The 15,253-nt window shown below is 46.6% G+C and overlaps 1 protein-coding gene across 8 annotated transcripts; it reads right to left on the bottom strand.

The window, feature by feature from the left end:
* Positions 1-568: 568 nt before the first annotated feature.
* On the bottom strand, positions 569-15,159 carry NAXD (NAD(P)HX dehydratase). Of its 8 annotated transcripts, none has more exons than XM_078863069.1 (11): positions 14,874-15,159; positions 8,703-9,221; positions 7,778-7,886; positions 6,992-7,037; positions 5,811-5,899; positions 4,791-4,899; positions 4,052-4,102; positions 3,658-3,762; positions 2,877-3,000; positions 2,189-2,309; positions 569-1,666 (listed from the first exon to the last, which is right to left on the bottom strand). In XM_078863069.1, exons 1-11 carry the CDS (start codon positions 14,947-14,949, stop codon positions 1,516-1,518), a joined length of 1,500 nt encoding a protein of 499 aa, XP_078719195.1. In that variant the 5' UTR covers positions 14,950-15,159; the 3' UTR covers positions 569-1,515. The 8 variants fall into 8 exon arrangements, with proteins under 8 accessions (XP_078719195.1, XP_078719200.1, XP_078719197.1 ...); XM_078863074.1 differs by having other exon boundaries at positions 570-1,666; positions 8,703-9,351; positions 14,874-14,954; XM_078863071.1 differs by lacking the exon at positions 14,874-15,159 and adding an exon at positions 11,474-12,247 and having other exon boundaries at positions 570-1,666; positions 8,703-9,351.
* Between the last annotated feature and the right edge of the window lie 94 nt (positions 15,160-15,253).

The raw sequence follows: 15,253 nt of genomic DNA, 5'->3' as shown, positions 1-15,253 counted from the left end.
GTTGCAGCACGTGTTGTTGATCGTAGTCACGTGTTTGTTATTAACCTGTTCGTGTGATGCACGTGGAGCGGTGCTGTCCTGGCTGTGGCAGCCAAAGGCTCTACTTCCCATGTCTATTCATCAGTTAGGTCGCTGGGCTCAAATAAACACGAAGTTGCTTACATCAGGTGAATAACACGATACCCACATTGGCCACCAATGCAGTTAAGGCAAATGTTAATAAAATAATTCAAAATCCTTTACAAGAACAATGATTCGTGGATGGATTTTTACCCTCTTAATGTGTGCATTGAATCATGTATAATTTGATTGGTTCATAAGATCCTGAAGCCATTATCGATTGTACATGTACCACAATGACAAATTGATTAATAAATCGATGCTACCATCCCTATAAAAAACGTATTGAATTGTGGAGGGATTAATCCTTATCCTTGCCATTAGCTAAATTTGAGCTATATGCAAGTCCCCTCTGCTCCTAGTTACAAATATTTTTAACAAACTTTCTTGCATACAAATTATATAATTGTGTGCAGGAGGAAATGCATAACATTCAAATAGCGCAAACACCACCATGGTGATAGGTGCAGGGACAATCAAGATGGTTGCTTAGATTTTCAAAACATTTATTTTCAGTTTTGTACAACTTTGAATCTGGGTTATAATATAAGACAGCCTTAATAGTACCCATTGTTTGGCATATTATAAACACGTAGCTATCATTTTGTGTATTTAATCACCACACCCAAATACATCTTGCACATCATAAGTATTATTGGTTCTTTCAGTAAAGTCACGTAGAAGGGAAATAAAGTAATACAAATATTATTTCCCTTCTACGTGACTTTACTGAGAACCAAGAATATGAATCCCTGCAGTCACGAAAGCTTTAAATCGAAATTTAAATCATAAGTGTTGATAAAGGTGTGGCAAAACCTTAACATAATTTTCCAAACCGAATTGCCGTTTACTTCTATGTAAAAACAACTGCACCTCTCAAAAGCGGCTGTGTAGATGCAGGCTATTTCAGTTTTCCACTAATGATCAAGCTCACCCTGCCACCTTCAACAGAACGAGACTGCAGGCAACATTTTCTCAGAAGGGTGCCCTCCCTCTCACCATTAGCACTGCTTGCTTCATCCATTTGAATGTTTTAAATCCTGCTGTCAGTTATAATTAAGCATGGCCATATCCTGTGGGATTTGCGCACAGTATCAATTCGATTGGAGAAACACTGCAGTTAATGCTCTGGTTTACATTGCAGGAGGGAAAAAAATGTGTGTCAATTACACATTAAATAAAACTTGTAAATCATCACACTTTCCTTAGAAAGGGTGGCACTTCAATTTTGAACGAAACCATTTCACCCCCGAATGTCATCCTTACATAGCACAGGTTAGTGCTTTCTATACTCGGTGAAAGAAAAAAGCAAAGATTTAATATGCTGTTTGATAGGGGCTGCCCAATGTGCTTGGGTGAGCAGTATGGGGTGGGAGGTCAGGCGGGAGAGCGCAATCAGTCCCCGTAGAGCATGCGGAAGGCGGGCCCGATCTCAGCAATCATGTCCACGGTGGTGGTGGAGCGGCCGTGCTTGAGGAAGGCTTGGCGGTTGCACTGCCGCGTGAGAGTGCACGCTCCGTACGCCCCCAGCAGCGTCGGGTTCACACTATGGGAACACGCGCTCGTTGTGGCTTTGTGGTTGCACAATTGAACAAAAACAAGACACTGCATATTTAAAATATATATTAAAATATTGCTTTGAACAGACAAAATACTTGAATATCACTTAAACAACATTTCCAATAATCATGCTTTTGGCAAGGGTGCTTCAGGGCAGACGGTGGCCATAATATTTAAACAAACTTAGATTTGGAGAAGGCATCTTGTAAGTTACTTTGTAATACCTTAAAAAGTAGTAAATGGGGGACTTGCTTTGAGCAATTTTTTGTTGTCAAATACTGTTCGAGACTTAAAATAGCAAAACATTTAATGAACTCAATACAATTCTGGGTGCATCAACCTTTTATAATATAACCAGTGAGTTATAATTTTAACTTAAAAATTAAATTAATTGAAACCAGTTGACACAAGTCTTGTACAATTTAGACTTTAATGCGTGCTTGATCAGCTTTATCTTGTTGGTATTTGCGAGTGTGAAATGTCCGTGATATGGGGGCACATTCATTACCCGTTGGAGACGGTGGGGTTGGCGGCGAGGGCCCAGTAAACCATGATGCCCGTGGCACCAGAAAGGAGGTCGCCCTGGCCACCGCACCTGCGGTAGCTGCCTTCGTGCTCACACACGAGCACTGATGGAGATAAGCGGCACAGGGCAAAGCGCCGATGTGTTATCGTGGAATTGCACGATCAGGGGTGGAGCCCCCATTTACTTCCTCCAGACACGAGCGGCTGCATTTGCTTTGCAGCATGGCAGCTTTTGAGCAGTGCAAGTGACTTGCACCAGGTGCAGTGTAAAGAAATATCTGTAATTTTAAACCACTACCAGCTGCTATTTTAGCTATCAGAATCTTTATCCTGGAGAAATCCAATGAGCCTTGAAGCTCTTTCACAGATATCCAGTTTCAAGAGTATATATTTTTTATATGCATGCATATGTATGACATCACGGTTGAATCAGACTTGGAGATAGCATCCAACTACAAACTTTGGTGAACAAATCTTTTTTGAGGTTTCTACAGCCTGTGGTGGCCGCAGTGGTCACTGTATAATAAAATAATAAACTGTGGTGGAACCGCACGTGGTTTAGAAAGAAAAAAGGACCAAACTGCTTCTGTCGTGTACTTTGCTGGTTCAACAACATTAGTTTTTAGTGCCATTCAGGATAGAAGCCTCTCAACCGCAATACAGTCACTCACCGGTCTCCCCGTCAGACACCAGGTCTTCCTGCCCTTTCTGCACGATGGTGACGTTTCCCAGGGCGAGGCACAGCTGCGTGAGCGCCGCGTATTTGTTCCCTTGCACAGCCGTGCCCTCTCCCAGCTGTGGGCCAGACTCAGCATGACCACAAAGGATGGCGTCATGTCTGACGTCGTGATACTGATGCACACCTGTCCGTCACCTGTGTACACTCCCTCTCTCTGGGATTATATAGCTACCAAGTTCATGGGAGGCTAAACTGGGACACATGATGGTGAGTGGGCAGTTTCTCCGGCCATCAGCCATCAACTTTTACATAGCCACAATTAAAACACTTGCTCTTTCTGACCTTGACCCCACCAAATATGTGAATCCATTCACTACTTAGATAGCCCCACCCTTTGCCTGTAACAAGCGTCAAGCATAAGGCTAGAAAATCTTACAATGGAACAAAATCCGAATTTTTTTCAATTGCTTTTGGACACGCTTTCTGAAGCCTGGTCTGTCTTGGCCAAACCAAGGAATTTGGTAGTAGCCTTGTAGTTTTAACAAGTATGACTGCTGAGTATTTCTCCATTGGTAGAAGCATTGCTCTTGAGAGATGGTGAGTTCAAGTCCAGATCATTATGCTAGTCATCAACTTATTTAACCTAATTGCCATCTTAATCGTCAACATTTCATCAACTGTCAACATTTCACATCATCATCATTACAAAATGCAATAATCAGATTAACTTCATAATGGGTGTAACCGTTTTCATGACCATCATGATCCCTCACGGTCGTCTGCTGCAGCCGGTTGAACTCAATGGCGTTGGGGGTGAGGATGATGCACCGGTGTCCATGTATAAGAGCAGGGTTCTGTGTCACCAGCCACAGGCCATCCTGAGTGCACGTCACATGCAATACCACGGGAGAGAGCAAGCTGATGGGAGTGCCCTTATGCTAAAATGTCCACTTATGTTTCACATTTGTTGTAATTGAAGGAAATAGTTTTACATCACCTGTTGAATTGCATTCATGGTGCGCCAATGATTTAAACAGTTATATTAGTTTTAGATGTATTTCATTCACAGCATAACAAAGTTATTAGAATTCTGCACCATCTTCTGGCTGCAGCTAAATATGGTCAATATACACCTGTGGGAGTGTGCATAACAGATTGTGTACTTACAGCATCAATGACAATAGGAATCCCTTTGCTCTTTGCCTTCTCAATAATAATCTGTTCAGAAATGGATGAAAAATAACATCAGTTCCCAATACATCCGGAGAGACCTGGCAATTGTAAAAAGGTGCATCATGTCCACATCAGAGCAAAATGCTACCAGGATTGTATAGTTGATATTCACCCTTTTTGGAAAAAAAACATGCATACAAAGCATAAACTGAACTTGTAAGACAACCTGCTTAGCACATCTGTTTGTTGGCATCTGTTTGTTGGCATCATCTGTTTGTTGGCATCATCAATCTATTTCATTAAGAGCTCAGTGGAAATCGTTGGGCTTTCAACGCACTTGTTGCCATATGAAGTGATCATGCATGGGCAAGGTCATGATATGAACTGTGGACTAGAGTCCTACATTAGTTGGGTGCCATTTTTCAGGGTACACATTAGCTCTTGTTCATCCCATCATGTTCACGTCATGTCCGGCCTGCATCTCAATAGGAAAGCTTAAAAACAGCCGTGACCCGCTTCGCAGGTCACCCGTGGGTACCTGACCCGATACACGTCACTATCTATGACTCATAAAAGTGAGCCCAGAGAAATCTCCTTATCTCCATATCAAGGCCAAGAATCGTAGTAACCGAGTGCCATGATGAAGAGTCATTGTGTGGCCGCTGAAGCTCAGTGTTTTCCTCGCTGGGTTTTCTATTTTGCTTCGCGTGTTCCCGGGCAGCCCAAGGCTGACCTTGACATTCTCCAGGATCTCGGGGTCACGGCCGAGCCCCGGCCCAACCACCAGGGAGTTAAGACGTGGCAACCATGTGTCCATCTCCTGCCCAATGTTCTCGTGGTCCCTACACAATATGACACCGAGCACACAAACACGCACGTTACTCTCGCGTGCACACTGCACCGTTGCTTCACTTAACACCGTGGGTGAAGAATGGTGTTGAATTTAATTTATTCGTCATTGCTAAAATTCAATCATTGGTACAATAGTTAAGATGCGATAGTTAAGCGATTGTTACATCGCAAGTTCGAGAGAGGTGGCAGTGACTCGTGGAGAACTTCTTCCAATAGTGGATTGACCATAGCTGTACGTATGTAGAACTTCTTTCGCACCGTACGTAGCCAACCATGCTAATCAGAGGTGCGGCCGATGATAATGGAGTTAAGCTGCAAGGGACCATAAGAAAAAAACTCACTAAACCTTATTTGCTATTTGCAGCTGGTTCCTAACCACTAGCATTAAAGAGGCCGACTCATCTTTGTTATGACATTGCAATGAAGTAATTTGGCAAACGTATATCGGTTTCACATTTATAAGGGACTTTTCGTTCTGTGGCTGATACCCTCCTGCCACAAGTTGCAATTGAGCCTTTCGAAGGAGCGATTCCCCCTATAACAAGAGGAATCATTATTATCTCATGGCTTGTAACACCAGTTAGGATGCAGCCTTGGGTCCACGACACCTAGTAATTATGTATTTGGTTTACATGTTACATGCTCTTGCATGACCTTAAACAAGACATTTAACATCTTGCTACATATTCAAATCCATAAGTAACCTTTTGATTGTATGGGTCTTCCAGACCTGACGAATGAAATAATGTAAGGGAATTTCTGGGCTTCATCCACTGCTGAATGTCCAATCTAGTCAATGGGGACATCTTCAGTAATTGGGATGCCATTATGAAGTTGCTCAAGGGGCTTTATCGGTGTGTGGATCATGAAGGTGCCCAGGCTGTGATAGAGGTCCACTTACAGGATTGGGTGAACGATGAGCTCGGGGCTGTAGGACTTGATAACCACCGCTGTGTCCTTCGTGCAGAACACGTGGGAGAGGTCGGCTCCCTGGGAGCGACGCACACAGAGACAAGTGAGACTGGCAGCGTGTGGAGAGAAGCACTGATCAGACACTGCCAGGCAGCAGCATGGGCATGCAGTCCCGGTGTGGTACAGACCTACACCACCCTGCCCTTACATTTTAGATCCACACTTTGCTCGTACAAACACATACCACCACAGTTGTGTAAGTTACAAAATATATTTAATGTCATATATTTCTCCGTAAAATATTTATGGAGTCTCAAAACTAGTTTCAAGGTGGGTCCTGCATTGGAAAGTTTGGCAAATTAATGTTGAATTAAGTGTGAGGTTGGAGGAATCCAGAGACAAGAGAAAGTTTTGCATTGACAATTTCACAACTCATTTGCTGTACTGCAATCTCCTGGCCACCTTAAGGCACAGCAGGAGTTTCACAATCCTATAGTTCCACCCATCTCTTTCCTCCAAAGCAATAGATTTCAGGCTTGTGCCACTATGATTGGCTCACTAAAACCGCCACAGTTCAGGTCATTGTATAGTCTGCTTTTATAACTTAGAAGTTGACCATCCCTTCAGCTGAAGATTAAGTTTACTGGATTGGATGACAAATTGACATTGCCTATTCTAGTTTCTTGTGATCTATAAGCATTGCATGCATGAGGTTTGCACAATTATATAACTATGTCAACAGTGCACTTGCGAGTAAATATGTACGTTGAATTTTGTGGTTGTACTGTTCTTTTTTCCTGAGCGAAGATATTTGATACAGTATTAAGCACCCCAGGCCTCCCTTGCGGATGAGATGTCTCAATTTACTTTCCCCTGGTTATAAACTTGACGCATGTATTCACTTACATATAGCTCAGCACAGCATGCAGTTCCGTCACACAGTTGTAAAACATAACACACATGTCCTGCTGGCAGGTTCTGCAAAACTTTCAAACATTACATATCCACTCTGACCAATTAACCACCCTTACACGGAGACCTAATATTTGTAGACATCCGACATTTTCAAATCTCCGCCTATACTTCAGTCCCTAGCGAGTCGGATATTGCAACGTTGTACCATGCCGGGTCAACTGGCGGAGGTGGAAGTGGCCGCGCAAAGATTATTACCACTTTCAAAGCAGAGATGGCAGCAAAATACGGCGCTCCAGCATAGCTGTAGGATACACAGACAAAAGAACATCAATTGTATACATACCACAATATCTAGGTTCAACATATTTGGCAGAAAAGCTGTTATTGTAATGGTAGAAAGCAAAAATGCAACAATTTGTTCGCGTTAATTCTTATGCTCACTATAATAAATGCATGATATTGTACATCATATAATTGAAAATATGATTTAAGCAAATATATGCAAATGATAAGTATAATGGAACGGATTAAATTAGATAGATCAAAACATTAACATGAGACAAACAGCACAGCAGAAATAGGACAATACAATAATTGGTTTCTACATTGAATCCTAACAATTCATTGAATCGCGAGTTGGGGAGCAGAGTAATTTATCATTAAATGACACCAGTGTCTAATATGGTAGTTGTATTTTACTTTTGAGACTAGTCTCTGGAGGAAATGCTTCACAAGTAGACTTAAAACTCAGTGACAGTCTGCCATAGGGTCAAGCTTGCTGACAAAAGTCATTCATTCCACTAATCATCTAAAATAATGTAAACTGGGACATCTATTCGTAACGACAAAATCCACCTTTGTTTTTCATCCCGGAAAAACAAATATGGATCATAGATATGGCTACGAAAATCTACGTTTTAGTCGCACGATTGTCTGTAAAACGGGGGGGGGGGGGGCGGGTAAGATTGAACTTTGCGAGTGAGACAACACCAACAAAACACCAACAACGGACGGAGACGTGTGCGAGTTGAATGAACCCACTCCCGTGAGCCGCCCACGATTCCGACGCGGCCGGCTTGGCCTTTGTGTTTTGAGGGAGAGAGCGGAGGGATGATGCCTCGTACTTGCTCCAGAGGGCTCGCCATCCGACCTGTACACGACAAAGATCCACCGTATAGGCTTAACAGCATTTGCCCCAACAGCCTGTTAGCGAGCACCTATGAAGGCCGGCACGGCACACGAGGGGGTGGGTGGCCAACACCACGCCTGGCCGCCTTTGTCTCCCCAGTGGCGATGTTTACACACCGGACCTGGTACTTATTTGAGGCCGGGTCGACCTCGGGGAGGCCCACGACTGGTTCAGATAATCGTCACTAGTTGGCCATGAGTGTGAATCGAACTTGGGTTGCCGGGTTCGTAGCGCAGCACTTTAACCACTGCACTGCTGTTCCCCACTACCGTCCACGACAAATACAGACACACATGTACACAGCTACAGGCATAGACACAAACATGCACACCCTGTTGGAGAAGATTATTACAGTATTGTTATGACATAACTATTTCTTAGGTTCCTTTAAATGCATATAATCCTTAATAGATGGTACAACATCTAAAGCATATTTAAATAACATGGAAAACTGAATAAAAAAATATAATTGATGTAAAGATGCTAAATTGGTAAACGAATTTAAAATAACTGCGCAGTTTTTGCACAAGTTACTGATGACCAGTGGTGGGACCATCACCGCTTCAGAACTCTGTTTTACTCAGGGGTGGCTGGAATTTCATCAACCTGGGATCTCAATTTTGCCTACTCCATGCTGACACAAAAACTGTGTGCCACATCTTAAGCACGTGGATCAAGCGCGCTTCGGACCTCAAAGCAAAATGCTCTTTGCAAAACCCATCTCATTCATGTGGGCACCACCATCAGCACTTCCTCCATCCTTCCGCTTCCCCTGACCTGTGAAGGTCAGTCGCTTGGCGCAAGTCTGCGCAACACTCTGCTGCAGGCGCCTCTTCCTCTTCTTGCCCGACTTGGATGCCTCCTCGTTGTCCTCGATCGCCTCCACCACCACGGTCCCGGCCTCGGCGTGCACCGTGGCCTGCGTGGCGGCCGTGAGGATGCTGGCCGACGGGATGTCAATGGTCTCGAAGACGTACTGCACGCCCTCGGTCACGCCGTCGCTTGGCTCCATCTTGGTGGACAGGTGCTGGATGGCGAAGGAGACCTCGTCGGGCGGGTAGAGCTTCTCAAACTCGGCCGGGTGCTTGGAGCGGATGTGTTTGCGCAGGTTGCTGGTGCTCTGGCGGTACGCGAGAAAATTCTGGCAAAGCTTGCACTGGGCCAGCTTGGTGATGTTGTTGGGAGTCTCAAATACCTCCCACACCTTGGAGTAGCACTTGAGGCTGGTCATGGTTGCATGATGTGGTTCCGAAACGTGGACACGTGGGGCAGGGTTTCGGATAATGCCCCCTCTTTCTGTGTGGGTATGCACGGACCTATCAGGCCAATGAGCTTGACACCACTACTCATGTATTATTACTGTAGTATTGCAGTGAAAGTACACAGTTATGTAGAACTTCTTTCGCACCGTACGTAGCCAACCGTGCTAATAGGAGGTGCGGGGAAGGACAACAAACTAACACACAAAAAGCAATTAAATACCGATATAGCCATGCAGATATTATAGTATTGTACAGTATTATACTATGCTGTCTTGTAGAGTACACACGAGATTGAGACTTGCTTGGTTAAACGTACAATAGGCTACGATTCCAAGTCAGTGCCTGGAGTGCTGTTGTCTACACACACACACGTGTTCACTAAACACTCGCCACACTGGTGCTCACTAAACACTCGCCACACTCGTGTTCACTAAACACTCGCCACACTACACACACGTGTTCACTAAACACTCGCCACACTACACACACGTGTTCACTAAACACTCGCCACACTACACACTCGTGTTCACTATACACTCGCCACACTCGTGCTCACTAAACACTCGCCACACTCGTGTTCACTAAACACTCGCCACACTCAGCACGTGTTCACTAAACACTCGCCACACTCGTGTTCACTAAACACTCGCCACACTAAACACACGTGTTCACTAAACACTCGCCACACTCAGCACGTGTTCACTAAACACTCGCCACACTCAGCACGTGTTCACTAAACACTCGCCACACTCGTGCTCACTAAACACTCGCCACACTCGTGTTCACTAAACACTCGCCACACTAAACACACGTGTTCACTAAACACTCGCCACACTCGTGTTCACTAAACACTCACCACACTAAACACACGTGTTCACTAAACACTCGCCACACTCGTGTTCACTAAACACTCGCCACACTAAACACACGTGCTCACTAAACACTCGCTACACTCGTGCTCACTAAACACTCGCCACACTCGTGCTCACTAAACACTCGCCGCACTAAACACACGTGTTCACTAAACACTCGCCACACTCAGCACGTGTTCACTAAACACTCGCCACACTCGTGTTCACTAAACACTCGCCACACTCGTGTTCACTAAACACTCGCCACACTCAGCACGTGTTCACTAAACACTCGCCACACTAAACACACGTGTTCACTAAACACTCGCCACACTCGTGTTCACTAAACACTCGCCACACTCGTGTTCACTAAACACTCGCCACACTAAACACACGTGTTCACTAAACACTCGCCACACTAAACACACGTGCTCACTAAACACTCGCCACACTCGTGCTCACTAAACACTCGCCACACTCGTGCTCACTAAACACTCGCCACACTCGTGCTCACTAAACACTCGCTACACTAAACACACGTGTTCACTAAACACTCGCCACACTCAGCACGTGTTCACTAAACACTCGCCACACTCGTGTTCACTAAACACTCGCCACACTCGTGCTCACTAAACACTCGCTACACTAAACACACGTGTTCACTAAACACTCGCCACACTCAGCACGTGTTCACTAAACACTCGCCACACTCGTGTTCACTAAACACTCGCCACACTCGTGCTCACTAAACACTCGCTACACTAAACACACGTGTTCACTAAACACTCGCTACACTAAACACACGTGTTCACTAAACACTCGCCGCACTCAGCACATGTGCGCTGGTCACGCCTCCCACAACACATACGTCTGCAACTTCTCTCTCTCTTGCACACACACGATATGCACCAACGCAAAACAAGTTAATTGAACACGCACACAAGACTGCGCACTGAAGGCACGTACAAATAACGCATGCACAGACACACACGTTACGCACGTGTACCCACAGACACGAGCGCGTTAAAGATACTTGTACTATGAGCACATGCCCGCAGACACACATCCACTAATCAGACATACAAAAACGTGCGCTTACCACGATTCAATTGCAACACGTGCTTCCGATTGCTGAACGAACACATCGGAGGCCTCTACTCATCACACACCAAGCGCTTGGCCACAGACGAACCACGACACTTCGCTAATCTCGTCAAGGGGCTTCTGCCTGCAACCCATCCAACAAATTGGATCACGACCGTCTGGAACGCTCTTCCCTCGGGTTATTAGGAATCCACTGGAGCTACGCACTTTTAAATACGGACTGAGAACGGAGAGTGTTTAGAACTGCTGCGTTTTGTGTTTGGTTTGCGGTCCTTCCACCGCACCTCCGACAACAAGCGAAAGAAGTTCAACACGCATGCGAACAAGTTACCTGGCAAACCACGCAAAGATAAACGCAGCACTATTAGCCTGCCACGTGCATGTGGATGCTGCCGTGCACGAGTGACAGCAGCAGCAGCCACCAGCACCGCACACGCAGCGACCTGCACGGGGTTAAGACTCTAAGCGGCCTCCATCTCACAGCTCGTCAACCACCACGGGGGACACTTCACGGAACACTCCGTTTACTCGAGCCACGACCCTCACCCACATACGGGCGTACAGCCTTGACACACATTGAGACACACACAGAGACACACACACACAGAGGCACACACAGAGACACACAGGCACACACACACGCACACACACAGAGAGACACAGGCACACACACAGGCACACACACAGAGAGACACAGGCACACACAGAGACACACACAGGCACACACACAGAGAGACACACAGGCACACACACAGAGAGACACACAGGCAGAGATACACACACAGGCACAGACACACACACAGGCACACACACAGACACACACACAGAGACACACACAGGCACAGACACACACAGGCACACACACAGAGACACACACAGGCACACACACAGAGAGACACACACAGGCACACACACAGAGAGACACACACAGACACACACAAACACCGACACACACACAGACACACCACACAGAGACACACAGACACACACGTGAGGGGTTTCCTCCGTGCCGGGTCTCAGACCCGGGATCGAATCCTCCGGCTCCGGTTCCGCGGCTCTCGGCTCCTTGCGCGGTCCCACAAAATGGCGTTGGAACCGTGGCGGAGTGGGGGCTGCTACTGAATATTCATGAGTTGCGGGGTGGGCGTGGCTCGCTGTGATGACGTTGGGGGAGGAGTCGGGGCTGCGATGTGGGGGGGGGGCTGCGATGTGGGTGGGGGGGGCTGCCATGTGGGTGGGGGGGGCTGCCATGTGGGTGGGGGGGGGGCTGCGATGTGGGGGGGGGCTGCGATGTGGGTGGGGGGGCTGCCATATGGGTGGGGGGGGCTGCGATGTGGGGGGGGGGCTGCGATGTGGGTGGGGGGGGGCTGCCATGTGGGTGGGGAAGGGCTGCCATGCGGGTGGGGGGGGGCTGCCATGTGGGTGGGGGGGGGCAGTCGCCCTCCAGCAACAACGCAGGGCAGAACGGCGACGATCACAAAAAATACAGTTTAATAAAACATCACGACGCTTCGATCGCAACACAAGCTATCTACGTGACTTTACCGAAAGACCCAAAGAATATCAATACATTTTGTATCGAGGACTTCATGTTATCTTCTTGGTTCTTTCGGTAAAATCACGTAGAAGGGAAATAATACAAATAAAACATAATAAAATAATTATCTGTCGGAAAGACAGACCTGTTCTTCACTTGAGGACGGCTGCTTGCGTTGTGGCCGAAACGTCGTGAGATTTATTTTATTGTTTTATTTTTATTATTTTATTATTTCCCTTCTACGTGACTTTACCGAAAGAACCAAGAAGATGAATCCCTGCAGTCACGAAAGCATTAAATCGAGACTTCATGTTACTCAACAGCTATTAGCCAACTATTCGCATAGCAAACTTTAAAGATATTTAGAATATAATTATCGTGACGACCCATAGTGCAGTATCCAACTCTTATTGTGCACTATCTCTAGCCTATTTATCTATTAAGGGCCAGTGCCCGAAACGTCGACCATTCCAAGTAGTTTTCATGTCAAAAGCCACGGCGACAGCGCGGGTGGGTAGGGATGGGCGGGGCCTAGCGAAGGTAGGCGTTACCCACTGCCGCACGAGCGCTCTCATTGGTCGACGCAGCGCGCACGATCTCTCAGCGGTGGCCAATGGGAGCTGCGGGACGTCAACGTAGGCGGAGCCAAAGTGAAAATATATGCAAATTAGTTGTATAAGCTCCACCCCCTCTCCCGCGTTCACGCCGCGGGACCCGGGTTGTGGATCCGGGTTCGACTACGGTTCCGGTTCCGGCGGAACCGGAGTTGTACAAACACGTGGGTGGAGTCCACGTGGGTTCAGGCCACGTGGGTCACGAAGTAAACAAACACGCGGATTACAGCCCGAGGGTACAGCACGGGCACACACTGGGTCCCAAATTCTCCGCAGAATGTCAATGCCGCAAGGTTGAAATTCCACGTTCTCATGACGATGACAAGTCCATCTACAAAGAGCGCCAATTCTCATTCGGCAGAATGCGGCTTGAACTGTGCCGAGACCCGACGCCGGACGATATACTTCTGGTGGATATTGCAGATTCCCAGGATGATGACAGGTTTATCCACAGAAGCAATCGCTGTTGGTAATGCAGTGAGGAGGCTGAACGGCAAGATAATTGATGAGCGTCATCTTCGGTGGCGCCGAGTATGGAAATTTCACAATCCGATGGCGGTAGTGGAATTCTTCATTTGTATTGCAGGGACCGCGGTAACTTCGAGGACAACTATCGTTATTTGGGCGAGTAATTTCAACTGTCAGGATAGCAGTCAGAGTTGCATTGGCATCAACCAGTGTCGGAAAGTCACAACAGCGGGGATAAGTCCATCCATAGCGACCACTTCTTCCATTACACCGAGTGGCTTGAACAACGGCGATAACCCTCAGAGTGTACCATACATAATCGTGTGCTAAAGTAACGGAATGGTAAAAAAACACATTTAAAAACTGAGTCACCTTTGTCTCCCCAATTAAATACGCAGTGATAGTGTACATCATAAAATGCACGGCGTTTGTACTGCTGGTAAACAAAGGTCACCAGCAGACAGTATTACTAAGTGGTATTAAGGAACTGTATATTCTGCAGTTTAGTGGATAATTGCATTTAGTATGTACGTGCTAGTAATAGCATTCATGACGGAATGTTTTCATTGTACGTGTACACCTTAGCGATGTGTTTATTCACACTAAATTGTTAAACGTGCCTAGGTTATTGACCTTCGTGACTGTGCCCGGCTCTTATCCATAATGTATGACTCACATGTGGGTAGTTTCACAAATTAGGCAAGTTTTGAAGGTGTTTAGTAAGTCGATGGGTTTGACACGCGTTATCCCAGGCGTGGATGAAAAAGTGAGTTTGTCCGAGTGCGCCCGACACTGGCATTGAGTCTTTCTCGCGATGAGCAAGAAAGCTGCACAGGGTGAGCCGTATCGCAGTCGTAACTGGTTGACATGCTGTACAATGCCTCGAGTGATTGTATACAGACAGCTTAATGATGATTGCTTCACATCTACGACGTGTGCTGGCATGTGCGTCCTAAACCGCGGAGCTGCCCATGCATCACACAATACGTACATGACACAGCACGTATAATGTTACACGGGCATATCTTGTGAATAGTTTTATACCGCAGTAAATAAATGTACACATTGGGCTCAGCGATTCCAAGTCATCGATCCTCAATACAAATCCTCACCTTCGGCAACTGAAGAGTGGCAACGGGAACGAACCAAAGCAGCGAACACGTTCCGCAGACGCTCCACGCGTAGCATCCCCCGCTTACTCGACACACTTCGATGCTAAATGTCCCAAGATAATTTAACCAAAGCCATCAAGGCTATAAATAAGAACAAGTTTCTTCCACCATTGGCATCAATAGGCTCACGTGATTTAATTGTATACAGTGCTTAAGAGCACGTTGCCGGCCCCTGATTGGCGGAGCCCGCAAAGCGCTCGAGCCGTCTCCACCAATCGCGGCGCGAGGAACGCGATGGCCCGTGCCCGTGCTGACTGCGAAATGTAAACGGAGCGCGAGAGAACCAAATCTCGCGAGACTCACGCAAGGTGAAGCACTGG

Source organism: Lampetra fluviatilis, chromosome 15 (genome assembly GCF_964198595.1).
Source record: "Lampetra fluviatilis chromosome 15, kcLamFluv1.1, whole genome shotgun sequence".
Lineage (NCBI taxonomy): Eukaryota > Metazoa > Chordata > Hyperoartia > Petromyzontiformes > Petromyzontidae > Lampetra > Lampetra fluviatilis.
This window is presented reverse-complemented; position numbering and strand designations above follow the sequence as displayed.

Excerpts from the sequence above, each read along its gene's own strand:
- NAXD (XM_078863069.1), bottom strand. The coding sequence starts at position 14,949 with ATGCTACGCGTGGAGCGTCTGCGGAACGTGTTCGCTGCTTTGGTTCGT. Across the intron at positions 3,001-3,657 it reads ACCGGCTGCAGCAGACGACC|CTGGGAGAGGGCACGGCTGT; the intron begins GTGAGGGATCAT and ends TCTGGCCCACAG. Across the intron at positions 2,310-2,876 it reads GGTGTCTGACGGGGAGACCG|TGCTCGTGTGTGAGCACGAA; the intron begins GTGAGTGACTGT and ends TATCTCCATCAG.